General features: G+C 38.8%; 1 protein-coding gene across 3 annotated transcripts; it reads left to right on the top strand.

Moving 5' to 3' along the window:
• Positions 1-2011: 2011 nt before the first annotated feature.
• On the top strand, positions 2012-15202 carry chfr (checkpoint with forkhead and ring finger domains, E3 ubiquitin protein ligase). Of its 3 annotated transcripts, none has more exons than XM_030417931.1 (18): positions 2012-2165; positions 3079-3194; positions 4353-4452; positions 4680-4789; positions 4876-4935; positions 5034-5231; positions 6144-6227; positions 7253-7385; positions 7512-7666; positions 7806-7968; positions 8156-8361; positions 8600-8716; positions 9440-9523; positions 10067-10137; positions 10724-10811; positions 11767-11874; positions 11986-12058; positions 12286-15202. In XM_030417931.1, the coding sequence occupies exons 2-18, from the start codon at positions 3089-3091 to the stop codon at positions 12326-12328; spliced, it is 1899 nt and encodes a 632-aa protein (XP_030273791.1). In that variant the 5' UTR covers positions 2012-2165; positions 3079-3088; the 3' UTR covers positions 12329-15202. The 3 variants fall into 3 exon arrangements, with proteins under 3 accessions (XP_030273791.1, XP_030273790.1, XP_030273793.1); XM_030417930.1 differs by having other exon boundaries at positions 7211-7385; XM_030417933.1 differs by lacking the exon at positions 2012-2165 and having other exon boundaries at positions 3097-3193; positions 4351-4452; positions 7211-7385.
• Positions 15203-16066: the final 864 nt, after the last annotated feature.

The raw sequence follows: 16066 nt of genomic DNA, 5'->3' as shown, positions 1-16066 counted from the left end.
TCAGCCATTGTGAGAAATGCTGTGGACGCAACACTGAAGGGCATCAGCATTCCTCAAGAATGCACGGGCCTGTTGCACTACAACCTGCACATGGCTGGGATGCAACACACCCTGAGGGATCTGCAGGAAACCCTTAAGGGTTTAAGGGTAGATTCAGGCCGACGTATCTGCATTATGGCAGCGCCTGGCAGAGATGGTCACCCCCATGATTGAGGGAGGCATCCTCATGGGAGAGCAGTTTGACTTCATGAAGGTCATTGTAACATGTGGGACCACTGGTGTCTAGGCGGCAAACTTTACACATGTGGCCACATGAGCCTGGACAGCTGACCCAAATCCTCTACATCCAAACAAAAAGCCTCCTGTTCCCTCCCTCTTACCCTCTCCTCCATTTCTTCTTTTGCTCGCCCCATACACTTACAGAAGCTGATGTTTAAAAAAAAAAAAAAGATAAAATATTATTAATGATTGTTAAACAAAACAGAAATGCATTCAAAAAATCTTTATGTCTTTTACCCTCAATTCCCTTCAATTAGTGACCAATTGCAAAAACTGTCATTCTAGAAATTTGCCTGCAAGGGCATCACTTAATGTTATAAAGTGGTGACATAAGGGCTCAGATGAGCATATATAACAGCAATTCAAGACAATGTAACAAGGGTATAGTGTGAATTCAGAAGATTTTAGCTATGGTGGAGAAAAATCAAACCAATTTGGGCTCTATGGTCTTTAGAAGACTTGGATTATGCTGGAGCCATTTTGGAGCTAGTTTACGCCTTTGTTTTTGTTATTTTGTTTTTTAGAAAGTTCACAGTGTAGATTTGTGGAAGAAATTTTTATCAGAAGAGAAAGATCTTTAGTGACAGATTTTTACACCTAACTCTCTTAAATGTCATGACTGAATAAACAAACTGACCTTAAAGGACAACATAATTTCATACTGTTTTACTTTGTTTATATGTGGTGGAACCCTGCCACCTTTTTAGCTTCGCGCAGTGTTCTAGGGACCTTATTTTCCTCTGAGAGCAGCTTGTTTATTTAGTTATGGAAAAATTTATATTTTTGACTTTGTGTTATTACCTCATTGATGTTGAAATCTTAAAATCCTGAGTTTTAACTAAATAATGTCCCTTTAAGGTTTTAAAACAAGATCCCATCTACAGTAGTCAATTGAACTGAATTTCTATTTTTGGCAGATTATTGCCAAAAACTTATTAAAAAAGCAAATGTCTAATTTCCTTATTTTGCATTTTCATTTTTTAAATATATATATATATTACTATACTACTATATTACTACATATAGATAGATAGATAGATAGATAGATAGATAGATAGATAGATAGATAGATAGATAGATAGATAGATAGATAGATAGATATACATAGTAATCTGTTAGACAACATGTAATTCATAGAAGAATGTGGATGCACTGTATCTTCCAAAGCCGATTTTGTTGTTGTTGTTGTTTTAATTTCCCTTTACCTTACGTTTATTCAGTTTGTTTTCTTGTATAAAGCTAAAAAGTTCAATAAACACAATCTTAAAAAAATGTAAATAAAATATTGAGTCTAAAAAGCTGCAAAACAAATGAGGAACGTGTGAAAAGAGGTTTGGTAAATCAGGTAAACCACATGCAAACCACACATTATAAACATTTACTAAATGCTACATGAAACATGAAAAACAAAAAAATAGGTAAGTTGCTGTTATAAAAGTATACCACGTATCACAAAATGTGCACTCTCTGTGTATAACTCTCACTAAATACAGGTGCACTTGTTGCTGGCTTCAAACGTGTATTTTGTTATGACCATGTGAAACAAACTTCTTTGCATATGGTAATTGTGTTCTGTCCAAACACACTTTATTTCCTTTATTCTCTGGTGCAATAGCAGCAGTGTGTGCGTGCAGTTTATCCACAGACTGTATGAGATCGACCTGCGGACAGCGGGAGGTCATGTGTGAGGATGTCCGCCGCAGCACAGATGGAAACACCCGTACTTTAAAGCACGAGCCCACACCGCCCCTCCTCCATCAGCTGATGACGGTATATAATGTCAACCCTGAGCTTGGCAGGAAGTACAGCTTGCGCCTAGCTGGAACATGAGGAGAAGAAGCTGTTTTATTCAGAGCTTCTGGGACAAAAACACTCAGCTTTTGACGGTAAGATAAGCATTTAAGACTTGTCCGCGGTTACGGACATTTGTAGTTGTTGCGTTGTGCCCCCGATTAGCTCTTGGATACACAGACTGGTTGGCTGCTAACGTTAGCATTAGCTTAGTGTTACCATTGAGCGAAGTTGTGTTTGTCCACGTTATCTGTGATAATATCCCACAACACGTGCATTTTGTAACACTTTGTGAAGTATGTAATAGTTGACGGTTGAAAACAAAGTCAACCAACGGTTAACAGAGGCAGCAAACATCATTGGATAGCTAGTGAACTCAGTAAAGCTAGGTCTCGTTAGCAACTTTTGCTTTTGTACCAAATATCATTAGAAACTCCACCAGTTTAGTGGAGCCTTGGTTATTTCCAAGGTTGCATAGCTCTCCTACTATTGTTCATGATCATTTATGAATCTATACAGTTCACTTGTGAATTCGGCATACATAAAACACGATAAATGATCTAAGTTTTTGGTGTGTTTGACTCGAGACTGTGGGACTAAACATTTCTTTAAGATGAAGCTTATTGGAATATGCGCAAAGTACTTTCACTGACAATAGAAATGAAGAATGCACGTTTGATTTTAAGAAGAGGTTATATTATGTTTTATTAGGGTATGTCTGCCAAAGGTGTCTTAACATGTCAGATATGAACCCACTTTGCATTCTAACATCAGAATCCTGGAAACAGTGTTTTCATTTATAACTAGTATATTCTAATATTAGTAACTAATTTAATATAATGTCTCAGTAGGTTGTGATTTCACCAGCATACACTAAAACGTGAATTTGAAGATTAATTTCACTTTCTCTTTGCTACCATGTGCCCAGTAGTGTGTACAGTTTGTTTTTTGTTTTTTTTGTTTTTTTATATTTAAACATTTGCACTTGTTTCTCATAACTTCTTATAGAACAAACAAGATGGACAGTTATAAAAGAGGACGACCGTGGGGAAAGCTGGTCAAAGTGGACTCCAGTGAGACTGTCCTGCTGTTCAACAGGGAATGCACAGTTGGCAGAAAAAAAGGTGGGTTTGTTTCTGCTTGTCATGGAATCTTGTTTCTCAATATGTTGTTAAAACATTTTTTTTATCCTGCTTTAAAAAGTTGTAAACGTGGTGATGCCTATTAACAAAAGATAGTCTAGTCAGTAGACGTTGCTGTCAGTGTCTGGAGCCTTTATAACCTCCCCCTTGAAAACACAAAGACTTCTTTAGTGCACCAAACTTAGACAGCCCCTTGTGATGATAACAAAAGGCCTCCATTGAGAACATGTGTGCAGAATATTAAGTAGATTTTTTTTGTGTATGGGTTTTGCTTAAGAAAAGGTTAGGCCTATATTTCCCTCTGTGACTGCTTTGTTGTAGAGAGCTTTGGGGTCTACTTTTTTGCAATGCAAAGTGACTCATCTTAATTGGGTAGCTTATGTCTGGGTAATAAAAGTGTTTTTTTTTTTTTTTTATGTCATGAGAAGGTGAATCTGAAAAAGATACACATATTAAGATACGATAGTAGATCCTTTACCGTGGAAACTGTTAGATGAATAAAACAAGACAAAAACAGAATAAGAGAAAAAAAAAGTAAAAAATAATAAAGGCTGACACTTCATAATGACCATCAATGACCTTGTAATTTTACAGTTAATTATACTTTATATAATAGCGTTTTGACTGTTAACTAGCAATTAGATGTTTTTATAAACCATTAAGAAATTGTTAATAAACATCACTTGCATCTTTTCAATAAATGATTGCTTGAAATACATTTTAAAGCATTTCATTGTTTAATGGTGAAATAACAATTCATTCAAGTTTAATTAAAGATTCACCATTTATTGAGGGTTATTATAAAGTTTTACCTAATAACGACTTCACTATTTTCACATACAGATATGCCCAAAACTGATAATGGCACAGGATAATTGCTCACACATCTGTAACACACACATAGTGTGTAGTAATATACTAAAAGAGTATAAAGATATAATGACACAGAGATGTTGGAATGCACAGGATTCATACAGGAATTGCACATGACGGTTGTAAATATAAAGGATATTCTAATTGTAGTACTGTATTAATTATTATACTCTCTCACAAATGACACTAATAAGATAAAATGTAATCCATATTTTGTCTATTTAGTCTTGGTGATGCTTTACTGTTTTTTTTGTTTTTTTTTTCCAGGATGTTATCTGTCCTTTCCGGCCAACAAACTGGTATCAGGGGAGCACTGCAAGATTGTGCAGGATGAAGGCTCAGGACTGGCATGGCTGGAAGACATGAGGTACCGCAGTCAGATGTTCACCCATGAAAGAATTCTTGTGTTTGTTTCCTCATTCGTTCATTTCAGCACTATTGTTGGTTACAAAGAAATTCAACTAGGGTATGTTGAAAAAGTTCAAATGTGTTTGTAAGGGAGGCTTCAGTTGTAATTTTAGAGCTGTTAAAACGATCTGATTTACTTTTACATTGTCCAACAATACATCCATTTGTTTGTTTGTCTGTCTGTAGCACTAATGGCACGGTAATCAACATGTCCAAACTGGTCAAGAAGCAAACTCACATGCTGCAGAACGGCGATGTCATCTACTTTGTGTACAGGAAAAGTGAGCCAGAGCAAAGTGAGTTGTTCATTTTGTTCCCTATGAGAATGTTTATATGAATTTATTTCAAAGAAAGACAACATCTTCCTCCTCTCACCCTGTAGACATTGCCTACGTTTACCACTCAATCAAAACGGAACAGGCTATTTCACATCATAGCTATGGTAAGTAGTCGGCTAATTCCACTACAGCTCCTTGGTCGAATGCAGTTATTTTGATTCTGCAGATATATTGTAAAACCCACCCTTTATCTAAACTTTAGACATGGACAGGTTGGCCCACAGTCCTACACCAGTTCCACATTCAGAGATGTCTCTCTCCGTGGAGCCCGTAATGCTTACAAAGGCTCCTCGTGATCCAACACAGGAGGAACCTCAGCCCTCCACCTCTGCTTCCCACTTCTGCATTGAGAGCCCTACAAGTTGTGGTCCCATGGCAACCACAGCCTGTCCTGCCTCTGGTAGGTTCTCTGCTAAAACTCTGCTGATGAGGGGTGATCTATTGTGATGAGAGGGAGGATTTTTTTTCTTCAGCTTTCTGTCTGGAAATTCACATTGTAGATTAATTGTGAATGATTATATACAGTACTTCTAAGTTCAGTTGGTATGGGAAGTTTTATGTGGTCATGCAAATACCATTTCTTTGCAAGAGATGGGACTTCCCAGAGTCTCTGCCGGGTCTCGCGGTGATGAAAAGACTCCAGATCATGACTTTTCTGGCCAATAAAGAGTCCCACATGTAACCATTCTGTAAAATCCCAACATGTTGTCTTCACAAATTGGTTTTTGTACCTTTTTTTTGGACAGTGCAAAGCTAGCTTTTCGCCCTTGTTTTCAGTTTTTCTCTATGTAAAGCCATGTTTTCTAGCTGTAGCCTCATATTTAATGGACGGATTTTAGAATGTTACTGATCTTCTCTGCAAGCATATTTCCCAAAATTTCAGACCATTCCTTTAAAGACATGACAACATAGGCCATGATATTAAAGCCTAGGGCCCAGTATTTACTAGAATGGCATTGTAATAATAATGTTATTGTGATGGCCTAATTTCAGCTGGTATAGTCAGATTTCTCCAGCCAGCCTCTGTGTCCTGTCCTTGAAAGAAACCGTCCTGTTGATGTTGGTCTTGTTTATTGGGCAAAACATGTTCAGCTGAGGATCGTCACACTATCTACAGCCTGGTGTTTAACTGACCGAACTGTCTGCTTTCATCTAATAGTTCATTTGATATGACAAAGATACTATCATGAACACTGGATAGGACACATTTCTAGTCTTCACTGTTTCAACTACATTCTTACATCATCTATGTCCAGTATGTCAAAACAGAAACATTATTTGATCCTTGTCTGTTGTTCTTCGATCTCATCAGGCCAGGCTAAACATGCTTCCACGGAGCAAGAAAAAGACGTAGACAACATGGAGCCAGAGAGCAAGAGGAGAAAATCTGATGATGGTAAATAGCTTCTACCCTGAGAATAATCTGGTGTGGTGATTTTCACATTAGAGTGTGGGCCCTATCTTTGTGGCAGCACAATAACGTTTTACTGACTTTGAAATTTGCTTTTCTGGTCCATTTTGTGTCAAGCAAAATGTGCACAAATGAAGGCGAGGCAGGTGGGAGGTTCACTCAAATTAAGAATCTGAAGGGTATCGTTGGAATTTTGGCCGACCTTGGGCCTTAGACTTTACACTGAGATCGCACAGCTGCCTATGTTATTATATCAAGTCCAAATTGCAAACTAACCAATTTAAGACTTCCTAGCCAGTAAAAGTGTTTCAAACGTCAAAAACAAAAAAAGTGTTGTTAAAACAGGAATGCATGTATGCAGTTTGAATTCATTAAATAATCTGGATAACTGTTACAGTAACTACAGTACTTACATTCTTTTTGCTGTATGAAAAGCTTCTCATTCATTTCATTAAATCCTTGCAGCCTTCTGAAGGTGCACATGTTAGATCTGCAGCCTCAGATTAGAGAAGTGGTGCACCAAAGTGCTGTATCATTATAAGCAGCTGTTGACAGGGATTACTTTTGTCAAATCACATGCTAATGGTGACACACACCTTGGCAAAGGTCATCACTCATGACATTCTTTCCAACATTTTCAAAAAAAAACAAAAACGCAAACACTGCTGTATCACATTTTAGGATAGAGATAACCGTAATCAACACAACCTCAACATAACAATGATCTATATTTACCTTCAGACAGCCCTTTTGCACTTGCACTGCCGGCCAGACATGAACCAGAAAAGCAGGTGAGCTTAGAGACGCCCACACTGGTCATTGTGCTTGCACAAATATAACCTTTGTCTGTTACCAGAGCTTTACTTACAGCTTGTATTCCAACCCCAGAAACTTCAAGCTTTGCAAAGTTTTCTGCCAAAAAACCCAGACTCGTTGTAGCATGTAAGATAGAGTTATTGTGTTTACAGACAAAGATTACAATCCGGGTTTGCCACACACCTCTCATACAGAAGTGGTCAGCTCAACTAAGGGAAGTGCTGGGAGTGTTTTGTCTAAACCACCCATGGAAGGGACTAAAACAGACAAGATGGAGGAGACCCTGACGTGTGTTATTTGCCAGGACCTACTGCATGACTGTGTCAGGTAAGATCCCATGGACCTTGTCATTCAAACAGATGTCCAAGCTTAGGGGCTTGAAACACACTTTTATGTTTTCACGTTCAACAGTGCAATGCGAGTTTAATTCTGAGCCTCTTGTCTTTGCTTCAGCTTGCAGCCTTGCATGCACGTCTTTTGTGCTGCCTGCTACTCTGGCTGGATGGAGCGCTCTTCTCTTTGCCCCACCTGCCGCTGCCCTGTGGAGAGGATTCATAAGAACCACATCCTCAACAACCTGGTGGAGGCCTACCTCATCCAGCACCCAGGTTTGCACAGATAAACAATATTTAAATAGCACATTTTAAGAAGATTCAAGAACTTCTTACCTTGTACGATTTTCAAAAATGGTTTACCTTCCCAATGCTGACGTTGTATATGATTTGTGTGTCCCTTTCTGTCCCACAGAGAAGTGCCGCAGTGAGGAGGACTTAAAGAGCATGGACAGCCGTAACAAGATAACTCAGGACATGTTGCAGCCAAAAGTTGAGCGCTCTTTCTCTGACGAGGAGGGCAGTTCAGATTATCTGTTTGAGCTGTCTGACAATGACAGTGACTCCTCAGACATTAGGTAAACCTGTGTGATTTGTGATTTTGATTTAGTTTTAGTATTTCGATGAACGTTTTTATCAGTATGACAATCTGCAATAATACAATATCTTTACCTGGGAAAGTCATCAGGGTTGGAAACCTGTTTTTGCTTGTTTATTGAACATTTCTTCATGTGATGGTTTTCTTTTGCATTTTTTTCCCCCCAGTCAGCCTCTAGTGATGTGCAGACAGTGTCCTGGCTACAGGAGGGAGATCAGTCAAGTGCTGTTTGCCTCAGGTTCTAACTTCTGGCTCCCTGGTCTGCCAGCTCCCCCGCCTCTGCCTCCTTCACCCAAACCAGCAACTGACGAGGAATCTGCATCTGCAAAGGCCACAGGGGAGCAGCCCTCAACATCCTCTGATATCCCCTCAGGTGATTCTAAGTGTACATTAGATAAGAGGATCAGTAACTAATGTTAAACTTTTCAGTCAATGGCAAATTGCTAGGGACGACATTCTGTTATAAGCCTGACACTGTAATTCTTGCTTAATCTTACTGTTGGTGTGTTCTGTCATTGGAAATTGCATCTGAAAGCTTACTTAAGCAGCTGTGGAGATCTTCGGGCCTTCCTCCTGTCTCAAACATTTTTCTGCTCTCATCCTGTCTGCAGTTCCTCACGAGTACCGCTGCCCCCCTCAGGGCTGCCATCTCATCTGCACCTGCTGCCTCCAACCAATGCCAGACAGACGTGCTGAGCCAAACAGCCAGCAGGTTATTGCTCAGCAATGTGAGTGCTCCCAGAACTTGTTAGACGCTCTGTTATGTGTTTTTAAATTTATAGTTTAATTTCAACAATCAAACTGTTATTTTATTGAGGACAGTGAAATAGAAAAGGAATTAAACCTGCAGTGTGGAATTCTCGTTTCCTCCTTATGACGGATACCGTTGAGACATGCTCATGAAACCATAGGGACACCAAACAGATGTCAAAGAACTAGCAACTACTGAGGCTGATTGTTGTGTCGCCTCGAAAAAATTGCAATATAATTCTCAGCAAAGACCAAGGCCTGTGTAAGGAGAAAATAACTTGCCATACCACCAGGTGGCGGTATACTGTATCTGTTGTTCAGTAAGGTAGAAATTTATCAAATTTTTATCACTTTGCGTCTCCACTCTCAACCTCCTTTCCTGTCAACTCTTCAGCTGTCAACTGTTTTGCAAGGGCTTGAATGTAACAGAAGGTAATTTATATGTAAAAATATGGTGCTGCAGCTTTAATAAAGTAAGCTAAAATTAATAGATTCTATAAACCAGTCAGCTTCAGTTTAAATTTTGTTAGGCTCTTCAGTAGAAAGACACATTTAATAAACACGTGTTGAGTTATGCTATACATCGGCTAAAATCGGCTCATAGTTGCAGTACATCTTTGCCAGCCATTCACATGTACAGGTAGACAGTTGCACAAACCCCATGATATACCTCTTATGCATAATGTGCTGTGTGTTGGCAGGTGTGCTGTGCCATCGACCCTTCTGTCACATGTACTGGGGTTGCCAGAGGATTGGCTGTCAAGGCTGTCTGGCTCGATTCAGTGGTATGTATCTGTTTCAGCAAAACGGCCTCCGGGGGATTTCCACTGTTGGGCTTATTGCTGGGTCGTTGCTTTCAACAAGTATTGGAATTTTTTTGGGCTAGTGTCCAAATGCACATCTGTTATTTTGATGATTGTCATTCTAAAATTATAAGCATTATGTGTTTTTGACATTTAATTCTTGGCAGGAAAACTCATCAAACATAATTGTGTCGAATATGAATTAGGCATGAAGGTGTCAGACTTTAAGTAATGAAATAACAGGACACAGTATGAAATTATAAGCTCCATACACAGTGAGCAGTATTATAGGGTGATTCAGTGATTTTTGGTTCAGTGTCGGAGAAAGATACTTTCGACTCCAGCCAATGAAGCTCTTGTATATCTTTCACCACAAAAATGCAGCTCAGGAATACAAACTTACAATTCTAAAACATCCTCTATGCGATATGGCTTATTATGTATTTATTAGTGCCGCAGATTTATGTGTTATAGTTTGCCAAATGTTTCGTGGTTCAAATCCACCATTTTCTTTTTTTCCCCCAGAGCTCAATCTGACGAACAAGTGCCTGGATGGTGCGCTGAACAACAACAACTATGAATCAGAGGTTCTCCAGGTGAGACCATCTGAACATGTCAGATATTGCAATGATGTATTTTGTGTTAGTTTTTTATTTGGCTTTTAGAATGCATTACTTATTACAGTCATTTGTATTGAGATGATGCTTATCATGTCATGTGTGGTTGGTTCTCACTTAGTATTTATCTTCTTGATGCTCAAACACACTTTCAATCTGTGTGTCCTCCAAACAGCTCTTGCCACACTAAGCTAAATGAGCTCTCCTGATTTAAAAATTGTCAAGCGGGGCGCCGAATAGCTCAGTTGGTACAGCGCGCGTCCCATGTGCTGAGGCTCTGCAGCGGACCCGGGTTCGACTCCCGGCCTGAGTCCCTTTGCTGTGTGTCACTCCCTCTCTCTCTCTCCCTGTTTCCTGTCATATCTTCAACTGTACTATCAATAAAAGCCATAAAAAGGCCAAAAAAATACTTTAAAAAAAAGTCAAGGGCATCAATTAAAGCTTACACAAAACTCCAATTACAATCTAAGCTAAGGTTATAAGATGTTTGAAATGCATCTCTGCACCTAGTGTCCCATGTGATGATGATATGCTATTTGCTTGTGTGTTTTCATCCTTCTACCAGAACTACCTGACCTCCAAGGGGAAGTCATGGAGAGATCTGCTCCAGGAGGCTTTGCGGAGCTTACAGCAGGGACACTACCATCCGACAGGTGAGCTTTTAGATCAAAACCAGAGTCACTTTTATTATCAAGTAGCAGTAATAAGTACAAATTTTGGGTATTTGTACTTAACTTGACTTTTCCTTTCTATGCAACTTTCTATTTCTAATCCATTACATCTCAGAGGGAAATATTGTACTTTTTACATCACTACAATTACTTGAGTTACTTCACAGATTAAGATCCTTGTATACACAACACACAAAGAACTTACAAAATTTGACATTTTCTTGATGAATTAAAACACCGAGCTTATGCAAGTACAGCTAAAATCATGTGTTGGTTAACATTTCATCAATTTACAAAAAGTTTTACTGTAATACTGGATATAATTTTACATTTAAAAACATTTCAAGGTTCCAGCACCACAAATGTGAAGATTTGCTGCCTTTTTTAAAATTATTTTGGTACTTTTACTTAATTTAGCGTAATTTTGAGGTTTGTACTATTGGTTAGACAAAACATGCATTTTAAAAAATGTACATGTCACTCAAACCAAACCAAACAATCAAATCACTTGGTAGAGAAAACCATCAGTAGATTAATCCATAATGAAAATAATCATTAGTTGCAGTCAAATACAAAAGGGTTCAGCTCCACCTGAACAAACTACACCAGGAAAATCCTGCTTAATTAATGCATGTGTCGTACTTTTTACTCTCAGTACTTGAAGTACATTTTACAGATTATACTTGAGTATAATTAAACATAACTACACTTGAAAAACATTTTCAGTGCAGCACTTTACTCACAACGTCATGGTATAAAGTATTTTCACTGTGTGCATTTTTACTGAAATAAGGATCTGAATACTTCCTCCACCATTGCAGATACAACTGGAAGATCCAGTACAAAACTCGCAGCACATACAGGATGGCTGAACTAAAGCCCCAATGTCCTATAAAAAGAGAGAGTGATAATATCTTGTCCTTTTTGACTCTATCAGATTGTCGTGTCTCTGCTGATGCCATCTTGTGCTACTGCTGTGGCCTGCGAGCATTCAAAGAGCTCGCCTACAAGTACAGACAGAACATCCCTTCATCTGAACTGCCAGGTCAGGTTAAAACAATTGTTTTTCAGTGTTTTAGACAACTTGGATTTAAAATGACTTGCTGTTGTTGGGTCAAGACTCCATGTAATATCGTATATGATTTTCTGTCTTCAGCTGCTGTAATATCTCGTCCTGACTGTTACTGGGGACGCAACTGTCGCACGCAGGTGAAGGCACATCATGCAGTGTAAGTGTTTTTAATAACTCTGTTGAGACCAGCTCTGCCTGTACTCTGGAATGACATGACAGATATGTGGTGTGCACGCTGTTCACTTGCTTCACCACTAGAAGGAGTCCTTGTATAAACTTGGTACTCCTTTTATGTCTTCTGTTTGAAGACCTGTGTGTGATGCTTCATGTCAAGGTTTTGTGCACATAATTTATGTGGTTTTCTTTTCTGTTCTTTCATTTCAGGAAATTCAACCACATATGTGAGCAGACGCGGTTCAAGAGCTGAACGAGCCGAGTGGTTTGTTTCTTTACAAACGTGTCAAATTGTAGATAAGTAAGCATCTCGTAGACACAATCTCGTTACGTTTTGTCCATAATAGCTAACTGCCTTCCAGACGTTATGCAATAACCTAATGCAGAAATTACAATCAGTATCCATATACAATAGTGGCCAGTGTCTTACTTGACACTGGGCTGTGTGAAATCATGCTATGCACAATAACATTAAAGTTCAATGTTTACTAAAGGTTTAAGATGCTTTTTAGAGTGAAGACCTGTGAGGGCATTTAACACCAGCCTCCATTTAAATTTCAATAAATTTTGTCTATGGCTTATGCATTCATGTAGTCTACCAGGTAATCAAACACCGACTGTTTGAGTAATTTATTGTTTGTTAAAAGTGCTTCCTGTCCTCCAGCCTACGTGACAAATGTTTTCTCAGAGTATGAGACGCAATCTCTATGGATTAAGGCCATTTATGTTCGCTTACACATGTTGGTGAGCATGTTTTTTATAACAAGTCCTCCTCCAGCCTTGGCAGTTGAGGCTTAAAACACCTGATGTATATTTACGTACTTCTGTCTTAAGAGTGCTGAATGAAGAATCCAGGGCTTCCTACAACATCATACAGATGAAAAACATCTGTATCACAATAAAGTGATACAGATTAGCGCAGCAGAGCACCATTTTGGTGTTTTCATGATACAACCTTTTTAAAGTATATTGTAATGTAAAAATCTCTGACCCCTGAGGAACTTTCCTTTTTCAACAAGGCATTACTGTGTTCCCAGACGAGGGCAAAAAGCCACGTCCAAGCCCCATGTGCACCAGGGTAGATTCATAATCCCATGTGATATTTGTATAGGATTGGGAAGGGGATCAATGTGTACGAGGGCCTCTGTTGTATGCTTTGCTCTGGATAATCATCCCCAAGGTGATTAAAGTAGTGTAGAAGGGACGCTTTCTCAAAGCCTTGTAGTAAGGGCTAAGCTGTGATAAAAGCACGGATGAAAAGAAACTAGTCTGCACTTCAGTCGACCACTTATAGTTTAATACGATGAAGGTGATGTTCCCATTAGTGGCATCAGCCTGTAGGGTAGAGATTTGCAGGATACACTAGGAGAAGTAACGGTTGAGAGAATGGTGCCAATACAACACAACGGTATGTTCTGTTGCCATTTGTGTTTCTAGCTTACTTGTTGATAGAGGTTTTATTCAGATGTTTTGGAATATATTCATTTTGGTAAGATTTTCTCCAGTTCCTCAGGTACACAAAGCTGCTGGTTTTTTCTTTAATTGCAGCTTAACCATGATTGGTGGTTAGACGAGTTCTGTGTCAACATGTAAAAGCTGTCACTGCACAGTCATGTTGAATTTGATGACCTCTCATTTATGACCATCAGCACCCAAGTGTCAGTGAGTCCCCAGTGAGATCTGGTATTGATGTCTACTGTAAAAATAAAAAAATACGCCTTCGATTTTTGCGACTTGTTAGCCAAGTCAAATAAGACCATATAGACATTAGTTTGAAGAGGCCTTAAATATTGAGATACAAGAATGAAGTAATGGCCTTGATGTTTCCCTGTGTTTTGTAGAATCACTGTTATTGGCCTGTAGAAAATGCTGGTGGACGTGAAGAATGAGGGAGTAGAAAATGTTAAACGCAGGGCTTAGCTTGCATCCAGTACATTTAAATGCTGGTCCATTTCTCCATTTTTATTTAGTTTTTCAGTTGATTGTAGAAGAATAAAATAAAGATACTCAAGATGTCTGGATGTGTTTTTATATTGTACAGCCATGAGGATATTTGCACATAACTTGACTCCCACAAATGGAAAGTCTTCTTTTTAAGTCAGAGTTTGACATTTCAGCACTGGCTCATAAATATCTGATCTGTGGTCAAATGAGGAGTTTCATTCCAACTTTTATTATAAATCATCAGGAAGAGAATGCAATGAAAAATTATTTTCAACGGATGTCCTTGATAGTGCTTATTTTTTTGCTTAATGTTATTAGAAACATTAGCCATGGTGAATATAGAACTGGAATGTGTTGTTCTGATATGTAGCGCTTCATATTTTCTTTGTGAATGGGCACTTTCCTGGCCTCTGCCAGAGCTCCTGAGTTAATCTGTGGTGTTAGCAAGGTGGTTTAGGTGTATTTTTCTTTGTTTTGTGTGTGTGTGTTTTTTTTTTTTTTTTTTTTTTACCCCTTCAATCATGTTGGGTCCACACTGGCATTCCTTAGCGGCTCAGGCCCTCAGCACAAAACCGGTCGATCCCCCAACAGAGTGACTGAGTTTTAATTATTCCCTACCGGAGATCTGGGCACCCTAAGCTAACAACAGTCCCAAGCCGCTCCAATCAGGAATTGGTATTAAGGAGGCTTTGGAGAACTGCTTTGCATTCTCCCTTTGGTGGGGTATATTGTATACTAAGGCAAATATTTACTCACTTTGTGTGCAAAAGTCTGGACCAGGCTGCTCAGCGGTATGGAAGAGGCAGGTTTCTTTCTACCTCATCACAGCTCCCAGGAAGACGGGAGACTGGACAGGCATCAGAGTCACATTCACATCTGTTCACAGCTGGGATAGAAGTCCTGACTGATGCCTGTAAACTTTGTATGCAATGCACTATTTGAATAGATTAGATTATCTAGACCATAATCATCTTCTACTTTTGATCTATAGAGAAGCACCAGGCACATGCAGAAATTTTGTGAGGACCTGAGTTTGATAAATATGTTTGAGCATTGGATAAATGCCTCTTTACCCTGTATGTTGTATTAGCAATGCTAAAAAGTGTCTTTGAAATGCATCTGGATCTGATATGCTTGTTTATGTTAACAAATTAAAAGACCTGATTTAGATGTCTCTAGAAAACGACTTGCTTTTGTCACCCCCCCCCCCCCCTTTTTTTTTTTTTTTATTACTATTCCCTCCTGCTCTCAATACTTCACTTTGAGCATCACAGTGGAGAATGGTGTATGTGTACTAGAGGGCTGTTTTCATTGAGCTCACCTTAAAGGGTAACTCCAACTACTTTACACACTGAAGTGTGTTTACAGGTCTGAATATGTGAAAAAAAAAGTAGTATGTAAAGTATTTTGTGGCTCCAGAGGAAGCTGCATTGTAATCTGATATATTGCCTACAGGGATGTCATCTGGATGTGTTGCACTGTGGGTAAAGGTGGCGTGAAGTTTTGAAAAACCATCCACTGGTCAAACATTGCACTCCTTCAACGCTATTGGACTCACCATGGACATACAGCAGAATCAGAGATATTGTCTCTTTTATTCCATGCATTGGCACCTCCATTAGACCCGTTAACACACTTTAACGTATAAAATTGTTGGAGTTACCCTAATAGTTCAGTTCAACACAACTTTCTTTCGAACAAGCATTATGTGGAGGAAAAAAATTTTTTACTTATTCATAAATTAATCTTCTAGTGACAAAGGTTAGATGCAATTTTATTAAGTTAATTGAATTTTTCATCAAAAGCAGCATATTTGAATATGTCTTATAAAATAAAATTAAGTTACGCTGATGCACAGCTTCACATAACAGTAGCATATTAGCATATTATCCTGTTTTTCACCTCAAATTTGGCCATTTTTAAAAATGGCTCCGTCTCTTATTTCCAACATAGCTGAAGACCTTAACAGATGCTCAATCAAAAAACCCAAAGTCTAAAAAATCTGCACATTATCCCATCTTTTGGTTATAGTTTTGGCCCAAGTGTT

Source organism: Sparus aurata, chromosome 5 (genome assembly GCF_900880675.1).
Source record: "Sparus aurata chromosome 5, fSpaAur1.1, whole genome shotgun sequence".
Classification (NCBI taxonomy): Eukaryota; Metazoa; Chordata; class Actinopteri; order Spariformes; family Sparidae; genus Sparus; species Sparus aurata.
The sequence above is the reverse complement of the archived record's forward strand: the minus strand, read 5'-3'. Positions and strand labels throughout refer to the sequence as shown.